Raw genomic sequence first — 15113 nt, 5'->3', positions numbered from 1 at the left:
TGTACTACACTATGCAATGCTATGCTATGCTATGCTATATTGTACCATACCATACCATACCATACTAATATTTCATAGCAATCAGACTGAAATTGTTCTTCCAACTGGCAGGTGAGAATAGCATGCTGCTGATTCGTAGCAGCCTGGCACAGGCGGGTGGGAACATTAAAGGGTCGGCGGGTCGCAGGACGCAGAGGCAACAAAATGAAAGGAACAACGTGACAGCCAGCGAGCGCCACGGCGACGCCGTAACCATGCTACAGGGGGACTCCTCGAGTCTGTCTCGTCTTCCAGTGATGAGTGACAGTCACAGCTGTCACAGTCCCATCGTTTTACACACGCCACACACACACTCTGCCAGAATTACACTTCGGCTTCTCGTGCTTAAACACACTCCTTCGTGACTACAGTGTGTCATAATTACACGGGAGCCTGATTACACAGCCTGTCACAATTATACACACTTTCACAATTAAAACATGTCATAATAACACTCTGTTATGATTACACTCAGCAGACCTGTTTATCCTTGTCTGTAATGAGTTGGTTAAGTCTTGTTGGAGTGTAATAGTGTCAGAGAATGGTTCGATTCAAAACCAAGAAAGCTATTTCCAAATATACACGGCTTTCAGTGGCACCAGCGACTAACTGAGGCTCTTGATTGGCTGAGGAGTCTCGGTCCCGGAGCCTTAAGCGGCAGCTGATTGAAAGGACAGCAGAGACGCCTGCAGACGCTGCGGCTCCCGCGCGTTGGAATTTGACACGCCGGGCTTGTGCTAAGCGGAGACGCGATCTCCTCCGAAGACGATAAAACCGGATATCTGGAAGTGCTGGGAATGCCGCTGGGACACAGGTTTCCGGTGAAAATGCCTTCAGGTTTCCGGTGAAAATGCCTTCAGGTTTCCGGTGAAAATGACAGAATTTCTCTTTGAGGAGAAAATGACTGGCTCTCTGTGGCCGGGAAGGTTCCGACACCAAGCTTAATTAGACTGATTAATTAATTAATTAATTAATTAATTAATTAGTTCAATCAGCATCTGCGTCTGCTCGCAGTCCGTCTCCAAATGGCCACCCCCGGCTGATCCCAGGTCAGATTTGGTGTCACGGCCGGACAGGAGTACGGCACACCGTTAGAGGAAGAAAATGGGAGCAGTCTCTGCTCTGGCACAAGGGCTGATAATGAACAGGAAGGCCAGCCTGTCATGGTCTTCAGTACAATCAAGTGTCATAAACGTCACAGAGATTACAGTACGGAATTCTCCCTGCCATATTTCTTCACCCACGCCCTCCCCCTCCCCCCCTACATCCCTCATCTCCCCGGGTCATTGCTGTGAGGTCGGCAGATTTCTCACCTCATTGGTGATGTCACTGCGATGTCACTCGCCTAGCGGAATGTTAAATGCCTGAGGATTCCGGCCATGGGTCTGTCCCCCCCCCCCCCCAAAACCCCGCCTTTTCCAGTCACGCATGGACCGATGTTGAATCCCTTCCCGTATCTGTTCATGCTAATCGCTGTTCAGCATATCCCAAAAGAATGACCTTTCATTTATCAGCGTATCGTCCATCATATCTATACCACAGTTAAACACAAAAACAGAATTATTCACATTGCTTGTCATTTTTGGACCTGGTGCTTTGGCATTGTCATCAATCGACCTCAGACAAACCCCACGAGCACAACACACCCAAAACTGAAGGGAAATACAGTAACAGCTTTAATAAATCAGTGCAAAATATATATACATAAATGGTTCACATCCTCATAATTAATACAGTCAAAAATCCGTAATGTATATAATCACATTTTCCTTTTTTATAATTGGGTCTGTCTCACTCACACATTCAAATACAGAAAATACACACACACACACACACACACACACACTCATAAGCATACACATGCACACAATTTTTACACGCTCAAAACCAACCATAAAACCAACTGGTAACCAAAATGAGTTTCAGTGGGAATTATGGGATTGTGGAGCAGGTTACTCAGCCTTTTTTTTAAAAATGTCAATCACTTAAACTGAGCCAGGAAGGCTGGGCTCCTGTGATGTCATACTGGGGCTACATTACAGTGCCTTTGCCCAGTTCACTGTAATGTACATAAGAGGGTCAGGGTCAATTACATTCCAGTTCAGGAAATGAATATGAATTCAGTTAAATTCGTTCCGCTTCTTGAACTTGAAACATAATTGAGATCAACTCTGGTGATTAATGTACAATTCACAATTTTAATTAGGGGAAAGAATATGCTATGTTAAATGATTAAATGGACATAAATGACTATAGCATAGATTTCATATTTTCATGGTAAAAACATGGTTTCATGGTTTTTCCATGCTAACCAAAAGTTTTTCATGTAAGATTGCATTGGAGTGAATAAGGAATCGGTTTCAAAAAGGTGATGTTAATTTAAGCTGAGCTGAGGATGATTATGGGTCTGCCTCCTCATTGGCCGGAAACAAGCAGGAAACATGAGCACTGAAGGCCAATCAGAATCTCTCAAGGACAGTACGGTGAGCAAGCTTCCAAAAGGCAGCAGGTCAAACACAGCAGAGAAGGGGTACTTCCGATGACTCGTGGTCACATGTCCAGGGAGGCGGAGCATGAGCGGCGAAGCCTGGCGATAGATCAACCTTTGGAGACAGGTCTGTTCATCGAGAAAACTTGGACAGTCGGACTAAGTAATTATGAGGGGAGGTTGGAGGCAGGGCAGGAAGGGGTAGAGCAGGAGGAGAAAAAAGGATTTTTTTTTAAATGGGGAAGCTGAGGGGGAACAGTTCTGCAAGAAACGCTTCATTGCCAAGGATAATCGGACTTGATGATGATGATGATGATGATAATGATTATGTACCCATGGTCCGCTCCACCCTCACTCGCAGGGATTAGACGGGGTCGGTTGGTGTGCAGGGTTTCTGCAGAGTTTACAGACCTGTAAGAGAAAGAGGAACAGAAACATTAGTAGCACACGCTTGAACACACAGGCGTAGGAGTACACTCACTGCGAAAAACTCATCCCACCAACCCTGCCCCCCCCGCTTTCCTGCTGTCATGTGACCGGGGTGTTGATTGGCCTGTGAAAGCAGTTTGAAGTTCATGTTCTTTATAACATTGTGAATTTTTAGCATTATTTAGGTGGAGGCTTCAAATAAGCCCACTGGGTTTTCTGCCTCTCCCTGCACTGTATATTATGTGTTATCTTTGTCATTTTTGTGTATTTTTTAAATTGTGCAAAAATAATATAACTAAAATAGAACAAAAAACTAAGTACTTTATTCATAGCTCAGGAGGTAAGAGCAGTTGTCTGGCAATGTCTCAATTGAATGATATGATTTTTTTTTTTTAATATTGCAAAAGCATCATAAATGATATGCCAATACAGACAGTAATTGTAGATATATAAAAAAATTTTAAAAACAATTTACAATCACAATCACTCTTGTCTATCACCATTGTTTTCTTTCTTTACTTCTCTCTCTCTCTCTCTCTCTCTCTCTCAATCCCCAGGGCAAAGCTCTCAGCCACTAAAACTCCTCTGTAGATGACAGACATCCGGAAGCCAAAAGCTGCTGTTCCTGCCGGTGAAAATGGCTCCTTTGTGGCCAGACGTCCCAGCGGGAGGAACTGATGCGTGTGCTCACTGACAGAGCGAACGAGACAGAACCCCTCCCCCCCCACCCCCCCCACCCCACCCCACCGTTCAGAGCGGGGACCTGTCCAGTGGCAGGTTATCTGGGAGGTGTGTGAGCCAGAGGGGCAGATAAAAGCTCTACAGTCGTGCCGCTCGGCAAAACGGCTGCATTAGGCACCGCGTGGGCCTGGCTCTGGAACATAGGCAGACCCGGGCCAAATACGTATTTGAAATTCTTCACATCCTCCTTTAAATTTGGAAGAACACTCTGTAATGCCACCAATGGCGCCGGTACAGAGGGACAGCACTACACCTACAGTTGGCTCCGCCCCTTTTCACTGCAGCGGCAGACAGGTGCCTACAGCTGAAGGCAATCAGCTCGTTAAGCCCAAATAAAAGGAGGGCTTGGAGGGCTCACACCTGAGCAGGCTGTGGGTGTGAGGAGAGAGGAGGGAGGAGACAGGAGAGAGAAGTGAGGAGAGAGGAGACAGGAGAGAGGAGGGAATACTGTGGTGTGAGTAGAGGGGAGTGAAGAGTGAGGAGATAGGGGAGAGGAGAGAAGAGAAACTATTGTGGAGTGAAGTTGTTGGCTGCAGAAAACTTTTCTTGTTTTGTGTATGACCTGATTTCTTCTTATCTTATTTGTGCCTGACCCTTGTTTCTGGATTAGTTGTGTTTGCCCCGTGTTTGTTACAAGACCATTCTTTTGTTGTATGTCATCGGTTGTTCCTGCAAGCAGCTTAGCTGCCCGGCCGGGTAGGAAAATTCCTGTGTAGGTAAGGTAAGACTCAAAGTGGAGCTAGGTTTCCTTTTATTTTTTCTCATTGATTTATTCGTGAAACCCCCTTAAAAGCAGAGGACTTGAATTTTTGTGACTGGACAAAAATTTACTGGTATCAAAAGGGTTTAATTCTTCTTCATTTTAAGTTGCTCGGGATGAGAGATTCTGCTGAATGATTTTAATGTCATGTAAAGTCTCTTGAGTGCTGGCCATGGCTGTGTGGCCTTACACTCCTATAGGCACCACAGAGCCACTACTGATTCATTATCCAGAATCCAAAAAACTCAATATCCCACAATGCAGTGCTCCCCAGAGCACTGCCATCACAGGCCTGCTGACCATCACACAGGAGAAGAAGGCTCACTGCGGTGTTTACCTGCTGGCGTCATGGCGACAGAGCAGCAAGAGCGGTGAGCAGGGCCGGGCCGAGTACCAGCAGGTCGGAGTGGGCGGAGTCAGCCCCGCTGCAGTCCATCCGGCTCCGCCAGCAGGTGCACACGTGGACCGTCACCTGCGCGCTTCGGGAGAGGGGCGGAGCCCCGGAGTCCGTCACCTGCAGGGGCAGGAGGTAGCTGGCCCTCTGCAACCTGTGCAGCAGAGTCACCTGGGAGTGTGTACCTGTCAATCACAAGACCTGGTGAGGACAGAGCGCACGCACGCACACATACACCCGCACACACACACACACACACACACACACACCACAAAGTGTGTCGCAGAGTCACCTGGGAGTGTGTTCCTGTCGGGCACAAGACCTGGTGAGGACAGAGCGCACGCACGCAGACATACACACACACACACACACACCCAATCAGCAGTCACTGGGTGTGGTTTCACAGACTGGGGCAGCGCCGCCGACTAGCCACACCAAACAACACACACAGTGTAGAGTCCCTGGAGGTGTTCTGCGGGCACAAGACTTGTTGGGGACAGTGCACACACGTAGGGATGCACACACACTTTAATTTCATGTCGGACCAATTTAGTGTTACTATTAGTTGCTTATTAGACTTTTGCTGATTTTGTACTGTATGCAGAATTGCACAGCTACAGTATGTAAATAGTAGTAATAATAATGATAATACACTACATGGCCAAAAGTATGTGGACACCCAAACATCTCACCCATATGTGCTTTTTGAACATCTCATTCCAAAAACATATGGATTAATGTGGAATTGGTCCCCCTTTTGCTGCTATAACAGCCCCCACTCTTCTGGGAAGGCTTTCTACTAGATTTTGGAACATGGCTGCAAGGATTCCCTTCCATTCAGGTACAAGAGCATTAGTGAGGTCGGGTCTGATGTTGGGCGATAAGGCCTGGCTCGCAGTCGGCATTCCAGTTCATCCCAATGGTGTTCAGTGGGGTTGAGGTCAGGTCTCTGTGCAGGCCAGTCAAGTTCTTATGCACCAAACTCAGCAAACCAGTTCTTTATGGACCTCGCTTTGTGCACGGGGGCATTGTCATGCTGAAACAGGAAAGGGCCTTCCCCAAACTTGCCACAAAGTTGGAAGTGCACAATTCTCTAGAATGTGTTTGTATGCCGCAGCATTTCCCTTCACTGGAACTAAGGGGCCTAGCCTAAACCACGAAAAATAGCCCCCGACCATTAGTCCTCCACCAAGCTTTATAGTTAGCGCTACGCATTCAGGCAGGCAGGGCTCTCCTGGCACTCGGCAAACCCACCTTTGTCCGTCGGACTGCCAGATGGTGAAGCGTGATTCAGCGCTCCAGAGGAAGCGTCTCCACTGCTCCAGTGGCACTGCGCACTGGTGATCTCAGGACTGCGTGCGGCCGCTCAGCCATGAAAGCCCATCACATGGAGCTCCCGACATGGAGCTAGCCGAACCCACTAATTAGAAGGAGTGTCCTTTTGGCCATGTAGTGTATATAAGTATTAATAATGACAGTGCATTATCCAAAAAAAATATTTTAAGAAGCATTAGTATTTCCAGGGCGGCACAGTGGTGCAGTGGGTAGCACTGTCGCCTCTCAGAAAGAAGGTCGGGGTTCAAATCTCAGCTTGGGGCTGCCACAGTCCAAAGACATGCAGGTAGGCTGATTGGAGACTCTAAATTGCCCGTGGGTATGAGTGTGTGAGTGAATGGTGTGTGTTCCCTGCGATTGATTGGCGGCCTGTCCAGGGTGTATTCCTGCCTCTCGACCCAATGCACGCTGGAATAGGCTCCAGCGCCCCCCGTGACCCTGCTCAGGATAAGTGGGTATAGATAATGGATGGATGGATTAGTATTTCCAGGGAAATGTAGTGCTACCAAGATGCCTTAACAAATAAAGAGGGAACGCAAATGAGCATTTCATTGCTAATTATTCTAATGCCTGCAAATATATGCAGCTTTTGCTATCACATCATAACTTCTGTTTCTAACACCTCGCCTGTGAATACATTCAGAGATAATTAGCATGGCCAAAAAAAGAGCAAAGCTTTACAAATGGAGGGGAAGAAATACAGATGGTGTTTCACACACAACCATAATGCCACAACCCGCCATCAATGCCTGCAGAACCCGATATGGCAACCCTCCACACACACTGGTAGAACCACAATACCAGAACCCACCATCAATGCCTGCAGAACCCAATATGGCAACCCTCCACTCACACCTGTTGAACCACAAAACCAAACCCGCAATCTGCACCTGCAAAGCCCGGAATGGAAGCTCACCACTCACAGAACCCAATATGGCAACTCTCACCGGTACAGCCCCCAATATCATAAGCCGCCATAACTACACCCAGACTGAACCTGACATCTACACCTGCAGAACCAAACACGGAAACCCTCCACCTACACCGACAGAACCCAAAGTGGCAACCCATCGCAACTGTAGAGCCACAAGTTCGCAATCCACCGTCTATGCCAAGCATGCACCACAGGCCACCATCTACAGCTTTGGAACCCAATTTCTCTACCCAACATGTAACCCACTATTTACAACTGCAAAACCCAACAAGGCAACCTGCCACCTTTACAGGGTGTGTGTTTGTGTGTGTGTGTGTGTGTGTGTGTACTTACTGTTGATGCTTGTGATATTCCACGTAGTCTCCAGTCCAGGCTGTTTTTCCAGCTGAATCCTGAAGGGGGCACCATTGGGGTCGATGTCTCTGTCCTTCCCTCCCAACACCAGCACGTTCGGGTCCTTGGCATCCTCACAGACACGCGCCACGGGCGGGTATATGTAGGGGGCGTTATCGTTCTCATCCTCCAGCGTGATGACCAGCGTCCCAGAACCTGTTGCAGGGGGGCTACCTGTGTGGAACCACAGCATACCCTTGGGCCCCAGCATGCACTGCACACCTCTAAGATAAACCATGTCCTGCACACCTCTAAGATAAACCATGCACTGCACACCTCTAAAATAAACCATGCACTGCACACCTCTAAGATAAACCATGCACTGCACACCTCTAAGATAAACCATGCACTGCACACCTCTAAGATAAACCATGCACTGCACACCTCTAAGATAAACCATGCACTGCACACCTCTAAGATAAACCATGCACTGCACACCTCTAAGATAAACCATGCACTGCACACCTCTAAGATAAACCATGCGCTGCACACCTCTAAGATAAACCATGCGCTGCACACCCCTAAGATAAACCATGCGCTGCACACCTCTAAGATAAACCATGCGCTGCACACCTCTAAGAGAAACCATGCGCTGCACACCTCTAAGATAAACCATGCGCTGCACACCTCTAAGATAAACCATGCACTGCACACCTCTAAGATAAACCACGCACTGCACACTCCTAAGATAAACCATTCACTGCACACCTCTAAGATAAACCATGCGCTGCACACCTCTAAGATAAACCATGCGCTGCACACCTCTAAGATAAACCATGCGCTGCACACCTCTAAGATAAACCATGCCCTGCACACCTCTAAGATATACCATGCGCTGCACACCTCTAAGATAAACCATGCACTGCACGCCTCTAAGATAAACCATGCACTGCACACCTCTAAGATAAACCATGCACTGCACACCTCTAAGATAAACCATGCACTGCACACCTCTAAGATAAACCATGCGCTGCACACCTCTAAGATAAACCATGCACTGCACACCTCTAAGATAAACCATGCGCTGCACACCTCTAAGATAAACCATGCGCTGCACACCTCTAAGATAAACCATGCGCTGCACACCTCTAAGATAAACCATGCGCTGCACACCTCTAAGATAAACCATGCGCTGCACACCTCTAAGATAAACCATGCACTGCACACCTCTAAGATAAACCACGCACTGCACACTCCTAAGATAAACCATTCACTGCACACCTCTAAGATAAACCATGCGCTGCACACCTCTAAGATAAACCATGCGCTGCACACCTCTAAGATAAACCATGCGCTGCACACCTCTAAGATAAACCATGCCCTGCACACCTCTAAGATATACCATGCGCTGCACACCTCTAAGATAAACCATGCACTGCACGCCTCTAAGATAAACCATGCACTGCACAACTCTAAGATAAACCATGCACTGCACACCTCTAAGATAAACCATGCACTGCACACCTCTAAGATAAACCATGCACTGCACACCTCTAAGATAAACCATGCACTGCACACCTCTAAGATAAACTGTGCACTGCACACCTCAAAGGGTTGAGAGTTGGCTGCCCCATGGACTGCAACACGAATTTCCCCAACTTTGCATATCTAACAAGAAACAGCAGCCTGTGCCCCACAGTGTCCCCCTGCATGCACTGTCTACACCACGCCTGCTCTACCCATCAACACAATTCTGTCACTCTGCCCTCTCTCTGTATCTACACCATTAACAGGTCGACAAAGCTGAGGGCACTGATACTGAACATAAGTGCTTTAAATGAACGCAGCTCAGCGATGAGCGTCACATTAATAACCATAACACCAGAGACACAACTGCTTACATTTTTTAATAAAACCCCGCAAGCTTAGGCCCTGCAGAGTGTGACTGATGATATCTTGAAAATAAACTGTCACCGAACGAGCAGCGATCTGTAGAATTACGGGAAGCAATCACCTCATTTTACGGTCCTCTCGGGAGAAGCTGGAGACTCGCGGATATCAGAGTCTCGCGTCGAGCCCAGAGCAATCGCATCCTCGTGCTCGCTACCGTGACTGTAATGTCGCCCGCTCACTCGCCGCAAAGAGTAGGTGGTAACCCCCCTGCGTCCTGACTAAATTCTAAACCCGATTTGAATCTGCACAGGAAACCGCTCAGCGTTAAATGAACTCTCGCAGTGTGTGCGTGGTCCCTGTCGGACTCGTATAAACTCTGTTAGAGCTGAATTAACGCAGGTCATTTTACTGTGTGGCTACCGACTCGTCGCAAAGTTCAATTCCCCCCTCCCGAAAAAAAAAAAAATTATATTAATGAATGTGGACGTCACCCTAATGGTAATGAATGTGTGTGTTGCTCTGATAGGTTAAAAATGCTTGTGGATGTTACTCTAATGGTAATGAATGTGTGTGTTACTCTGATAGGTTAAAAATGCTTGTGGATGTTACCCTAATGGTAATGAATGTATGTGTTACTCTGATAGGTTAAAAATGCTTGTGGATGTTACTCTAATGGTAATGAATGTGTGTGTTGCTCTGATAGGTTAAAAATGCTTGTGGATGTTACCCTAATGGTAATGAATGTGTGTGTCGCTCTGATAGGTTAAAAATGCTTGTGGATGTTACTCTATTGGTTATGAATGTGGGTGTTACTGTGACAGTACAAAATATTTGTGGATGTTACTCTGACAATAATAAACGTGGATAGGTTTAAAATGTCTGTAGATGTAACTCAGGCAGTATAAAATGTGACACTGACAGTAATGAATATGGATGCTACTCTTTAGTCTCTCACCATCATCTACTGCAGTGAACACGGCCCTGTATGTGTTGTCATGGACGAAAGGGGATTCACGATCCAAAATGGCGGTGGTGTTGACCATCCCTGTGACCGGGTCAACGCTGAGCCACCCGGCTGGGTCGTTCAGGACAGCAAACCTAGGAGAACCAACCAGGGTACTTATCAATATCACATCAATGATCAACAAAAAGGTACTAGTTAATGCAATGCCAGCAATCAATAACAAGTTACCAATCAATAATTCCGGTGTTGTGGGGTCTGGAGATGTCTTTCAACAACAGTGTCTCAGAACTAATCAGTCAGGTGCCCCCCCCCCCCCCCTCCAATGCCCCCACCTCCTCCCTCTATAATTGTACTTATGAGAACGACACCTTTTCTGACTGTAGAAGGTTTAGTCACATGCCTGTCTCCCTGGGGCAGCTGTCTAATTAAATTGTCCTGCCTTCTGTTCCAAACATCTGGTCTCTCTCCTCATCAAAGTGGAAATTATTATTATTATTATTATTATTATTATTATGAACAACAACAACACCAATAATAATAACAACAATCATATTCATAATCATACAATACGCATAACTTGATTTGTATAGCACCTTTTTACATGCATCACAAAAGTGCTTCGCAGAACATAAAAGTAAAACGAATGGAGCAGTCTAACCAACGGCACAGTAAAAGCAGAAGAGTGATAAACGCACATAAAGTTATACGGAGCACGAAATGTGAGCGAGTGCGTAACGTGAGGCATAAAACATCACTCCTCCGCTTCGCATTCTGCGCTGACTGACAGTCTTCCCTGCAGGCATCCCTCTGCTGTAGTAAGACATGTCACTTAAATCTTGTGCGTCTTACAGTAGGCTATATGGCTGCGGATGCCCGAGCCAGACTATAAACATTGTAGATATTAAACTGAGATCCCGAATTGCCGTGGCAACAAAGCGATCGCGCGCACTTCTCGCAACGTATCGGGGGCGGCGGATAAATTCCCAAAACCGGTGATGGGAAGATAGCAAATATCACACAAAGGCGTAAAGACGCATTAGCAGATAGGAGGAAAAACGTCTATAAGCAGTACTGTAGTTTTTTGTTTGCCTCGAGTCCCACAAATATTTAACCAGACCTGCACTGCACAGCAGTGTCTGGATGCTATTCACAGAGCACCGTGTGCTGTTTATCGGGGAATATGCCGTCAGTTCCTGTTTTTCTTAGTTTATGATTGCACTATTATTATATTTTCTTTCTATATTTTTATTTTTTACGTTTTTGAATGGTGCAAATTTGATATGCTGATTGGCACTGCTGGACGCTAAGTCAATGAAAACAGCGTGCGAGCACCATACTGCGCGTTTTACTGAACAAGTTTGAAATTGCTCCTGAGCTAACGGCCATCTAATGATCATCACCCTGGCAATAATGCCATTACCCTGCCGTGATGCTGAGGCCATAGGGCCAGGTGCAAAATTCTGTATTTAACACTGCAGGATTCCTACAGGTCAGGCAGCTGGTAGAGTAATCAGCACGTTATCTAACACGCCTGCGCTTTATTGTAAGCGGTCTGAAAAGCATGGTAAACCGTGCGCAATCACACACGTTCTCTCTCACATGAACACACACACAATCTCTGTCTCACGTACTCACATAATAACAATGGCACATACAATTACACACATGCACACAAACATACACACAACGGTACTCATTCTCATACGGACATGCAATCGGACGTTTTCTCTCACATACATACACACACGCATTCACGCAATTACGATCTCACACATTCTTTTCACGTGCACACAAACACACGGAGGAAAAAAGGATAAGACATAAATAGAAATAAAAGTGATATTGTAGAAACGGTTCCCTCTCTTTCTGTCAAGCTGTCAAGCCAATCACAAAACACAACTTTTCAGCATCGGGGAATAAACACAGGGAACATTAAAGAATCAGAATAACTTTAGTGCTGTCTGACTGTTATTCAGAATAACTTTAGTGCGGTCTGACTGTTACTCAGAATAACTTTAGTGCTGTCTGACTGTTACTCAGAATATCTGTAGTGCTGTCTGACTGTTACTCAGAATAACTTTAGTGCTGTCTGACTGTTACTCAGAATAACTTTAGTGCTGTCTAACTGTTAGTCAGAATAACTTTAGTGCTGTCTGACTGTTATTCAGATAACAGATAAAAATCCCACAGAGATAAAAAATAAAAAACACAACCCCAAAAAATTGTGAAAATGTAAAAACACACACACACATACACACAAATGTGCACACACACACACACACTCCAACGCTACTACAAACTACAGAAAAACAGAGAGAGAGAGAGAGAGAGAGAGACAGCTAGAATACTGGACCACAGTTGTGAAAAACATTAAGACTGTAGAAAACGTTTAAAAGGAACAGGCCCCCAGTGACCCCGCCCTGAGAGTGAGTCGGAATGAATGAATGAGTGCCGACTTGCATCCCTGGCTCCGGCGCAGGCTGATGACATCACTCACCTGATGTGCTGCGCCTGCAGGAGGTCGGGGTCAGTGGCGTTCAGCATTGCCACGGTGCTGCTGATGGGGACGTTCTCCCGCCTGGTGACCGCCATGGGGTCAGGGAAGAACACCGGACCCTCGTTCACGTCCAGAACCGTGACGTACACCGTCGCCGTGGAGATGGGACTGTACCCCACGTCCGCCACCAGGGGGTCTTCATTCTCCACCTTGATCAGCAGGGAGTGGAACGCTGAACTCTCATAGTCCAAGGGCTGAGAGAGAGAGAGAGAGAGAGAGATTTAAAAAACCCTTTTATTGGGACATTGTTCAAACACAGAAATGACTGTACTTTACAATAAAATAACAGACAAAGCAACAACAAGAAGAAAAAACCCACACCACAGGCAGAGAAGAGAGAATAGATACAGAAATAGATAGATAGATAGATTAAAAAAGAGAACTTAGAGAAGTGCATAAGTGTGCAGTTGTCATTCCAATAAAATAAATGAACCTGAACTTCAGAGAGAGAGAGAGAGAGAGAGAGGGGAAAATAGAGCTAATACAAATGCACTAAAAATGACAAAAAAAGGAACTAAAATTGAAAAACAAACTTCAAAGCCACAGACTCTATGCAGAGACTTTACTACATGGGCTGAAGAACATCTGATATGACAAATTCCAGAAAAAAGTGGACTCAGTGACCACAGCTGCCATAGAAGAAAGAGGATATAAACACATTACCAGAACAAAGACTACACAGACACTGTGAGCTGTGACAGACTGACAGAGACAGTGAGTGTGTGCTTGTGTGAGTGTGTGTGTGTGTGTGTGAGTGAGTGCGAGTGTGAGTGAGTGAGTCAGTGCGTGAGTGTGTGAGTGTGTGCAACCCAACATTGCAGCAGTAACCCGCGCATGCAGATTTTTCCTATACAACATCCGCAGAATCCGCCCCTTTCTCACCACCTACTCAACCCAGCTCCTGGTCCAAGCAATGGTTCTATCCCGCCTGGACTACTGCAACTCTCTTCTGGCTGGACTACCGGCATCTGCCACCAGACCCCTGCAGCTCATTCAGAATGCTGCGGCTCGTCTGGTCTTCAACCTCCCCAGACACTCCCACGTAACTCCCCTGCTCACTACCCTCCACTGGCTGCCTGTTATAGCTCGCATCAAATTCAAAACATTGGTTCTAGCATACCAGGCAGTCAAGGGATCAGCCCCAGCATACCTTCACAAGATATTCAAACCCTACATGCCAGCCAGATCCCTCCGTTCTGCTACCTCAGGACGCCTAGCACCTCCCCCTCTTCGCACCTGCACTTCCAGAACACGTCTCCTGTCTGTTCTGGCCCCACGATGGTGGAATGACCTCCCTGTGGAGGTCAGAACAGCTGAGACTGTGACCCATTTCAAACGACGACTGAAGACCCACCTCTTCAGGCTGCACCTCTCCCCATCCCTCCCTTCCCCCCTGTAAATGACTAAACTTAGGGTTGTAACTAGGCAGCTGTTTAATAGGTGACTTAGTTGATGCGCCAGTCTTAACGACTACTTGTATTTTTATTTATTTATTTTTATTTTTCCATAGATTGCGTTGTTGCCGTTCTCGTTGTTAGTGTTAATCAGTCTAACCACCAGGGTCCAGGTTGAACTATGCGGTTGTTCCCTGTACTTGGACCGGTACTTCTCTCTAGGGGTTTCGTCATACTTGTTCCTGGTTATGGTTATACACTTTGTTGTACGTCGCTCTGGATAAGAGCGTCTGCCAAATGCCTGTAATGTAATGTAATGTAATGTGTGTGTTTGCGTGTGTGAGTGTGTGTGTGTGTGCTTGTGTGAGTGAGTGAGTGCGTGTGTGAGTGAGTGAGCGAGCGAGTGAGTGTGTGAGTGTTTGCGTGTGTGTGTGCTTGTGTGAGTGAGTGCGTCAGTGTGTGCGTGTGTGAGTGAGTGTGTGTGAGTGTGTGATTGTGTGAGTGAGTGAGCGAGTGAGTGTGTTTGCATGTGTGTGTGTGTGTGCTTGTGTGAGTGAGTGTGTGCGTGTGTGTGTGAGTGTTTGGTTTGTGAGTGTGTGCTTGTGTGAGTTAGTGAGTGTGTGATTGAGTGAGTGAATGAGTGAGTGAATAAATAAGTGAGCAAGTAAGTGAATGAGTGAGTGGATGAATGAGTGAGTGAGTGAATAAGTAAGTGAATGATTGAGTGAATAAGTAAGTGAGCGAGTAAATGAATGAGTGAGTGAATAAGTAAGTGAGCGAGTACGTGAATGAGTGAGTAGATGAATGAGTGAGTGAGTGAGCAAGCGAATAAATGGGATATAGTGTGTGAAT

At 46.4% G+C, this 15113-nt stretch overlaps 1 protein-coding gene across 1 annotated transcript in view; it reads right to left on the bottom strand.

The window, feature by feature from the left end:
- Positions 1–1715: 1715 nt before the first annotated feature.
- The window catches only part of LOC135241773 (cadherin-13-like), a 35466-nt gene continuing 22068 nt past the window's right edge, over positions 1716–15113 (bottom strand). Inside the window, exons 9-13 of the mRNA XM_064312442.1 lie at positions 12808–13061; positions 10302–10444; positions 7454–7687; positions 4795–5036; positions 1716–2938 (exon numbers count right to left, since the gene is read on the bottom strand). Coding sequence (XP_064168512.1) covers positions 4804–5036; positions 7454–7687; positions 10302–10444; positions 12808–13061 — 864 coding nt within the window. The 3' untranslated portion in view covers positions 1716–2938; positions 4795–4803. The remainder of the gene's footprint in view (positions 2939–4794; positions 5037–7453; positions 7688–10301; positions 10445–12807; positions 13062–15113) is intronic.

Source organism: Anguilla rostrata, chromosome 16, assembly GCF_018555375.3.
Source record: "Anguilla rostrata isolate EN2019 chromosome 16, ASM1855537v3, whole genome shotgun sequence".
Lineage (NCBI taxonomy): Eukaryota > Metazoa > Chordata > Actinopteri > Anguilliformes > Anguillidae > Anguilla > Anguilla rostrata.
This window is presented reverse-complemented; position numbering and strand designations above follow the sequence as displayed.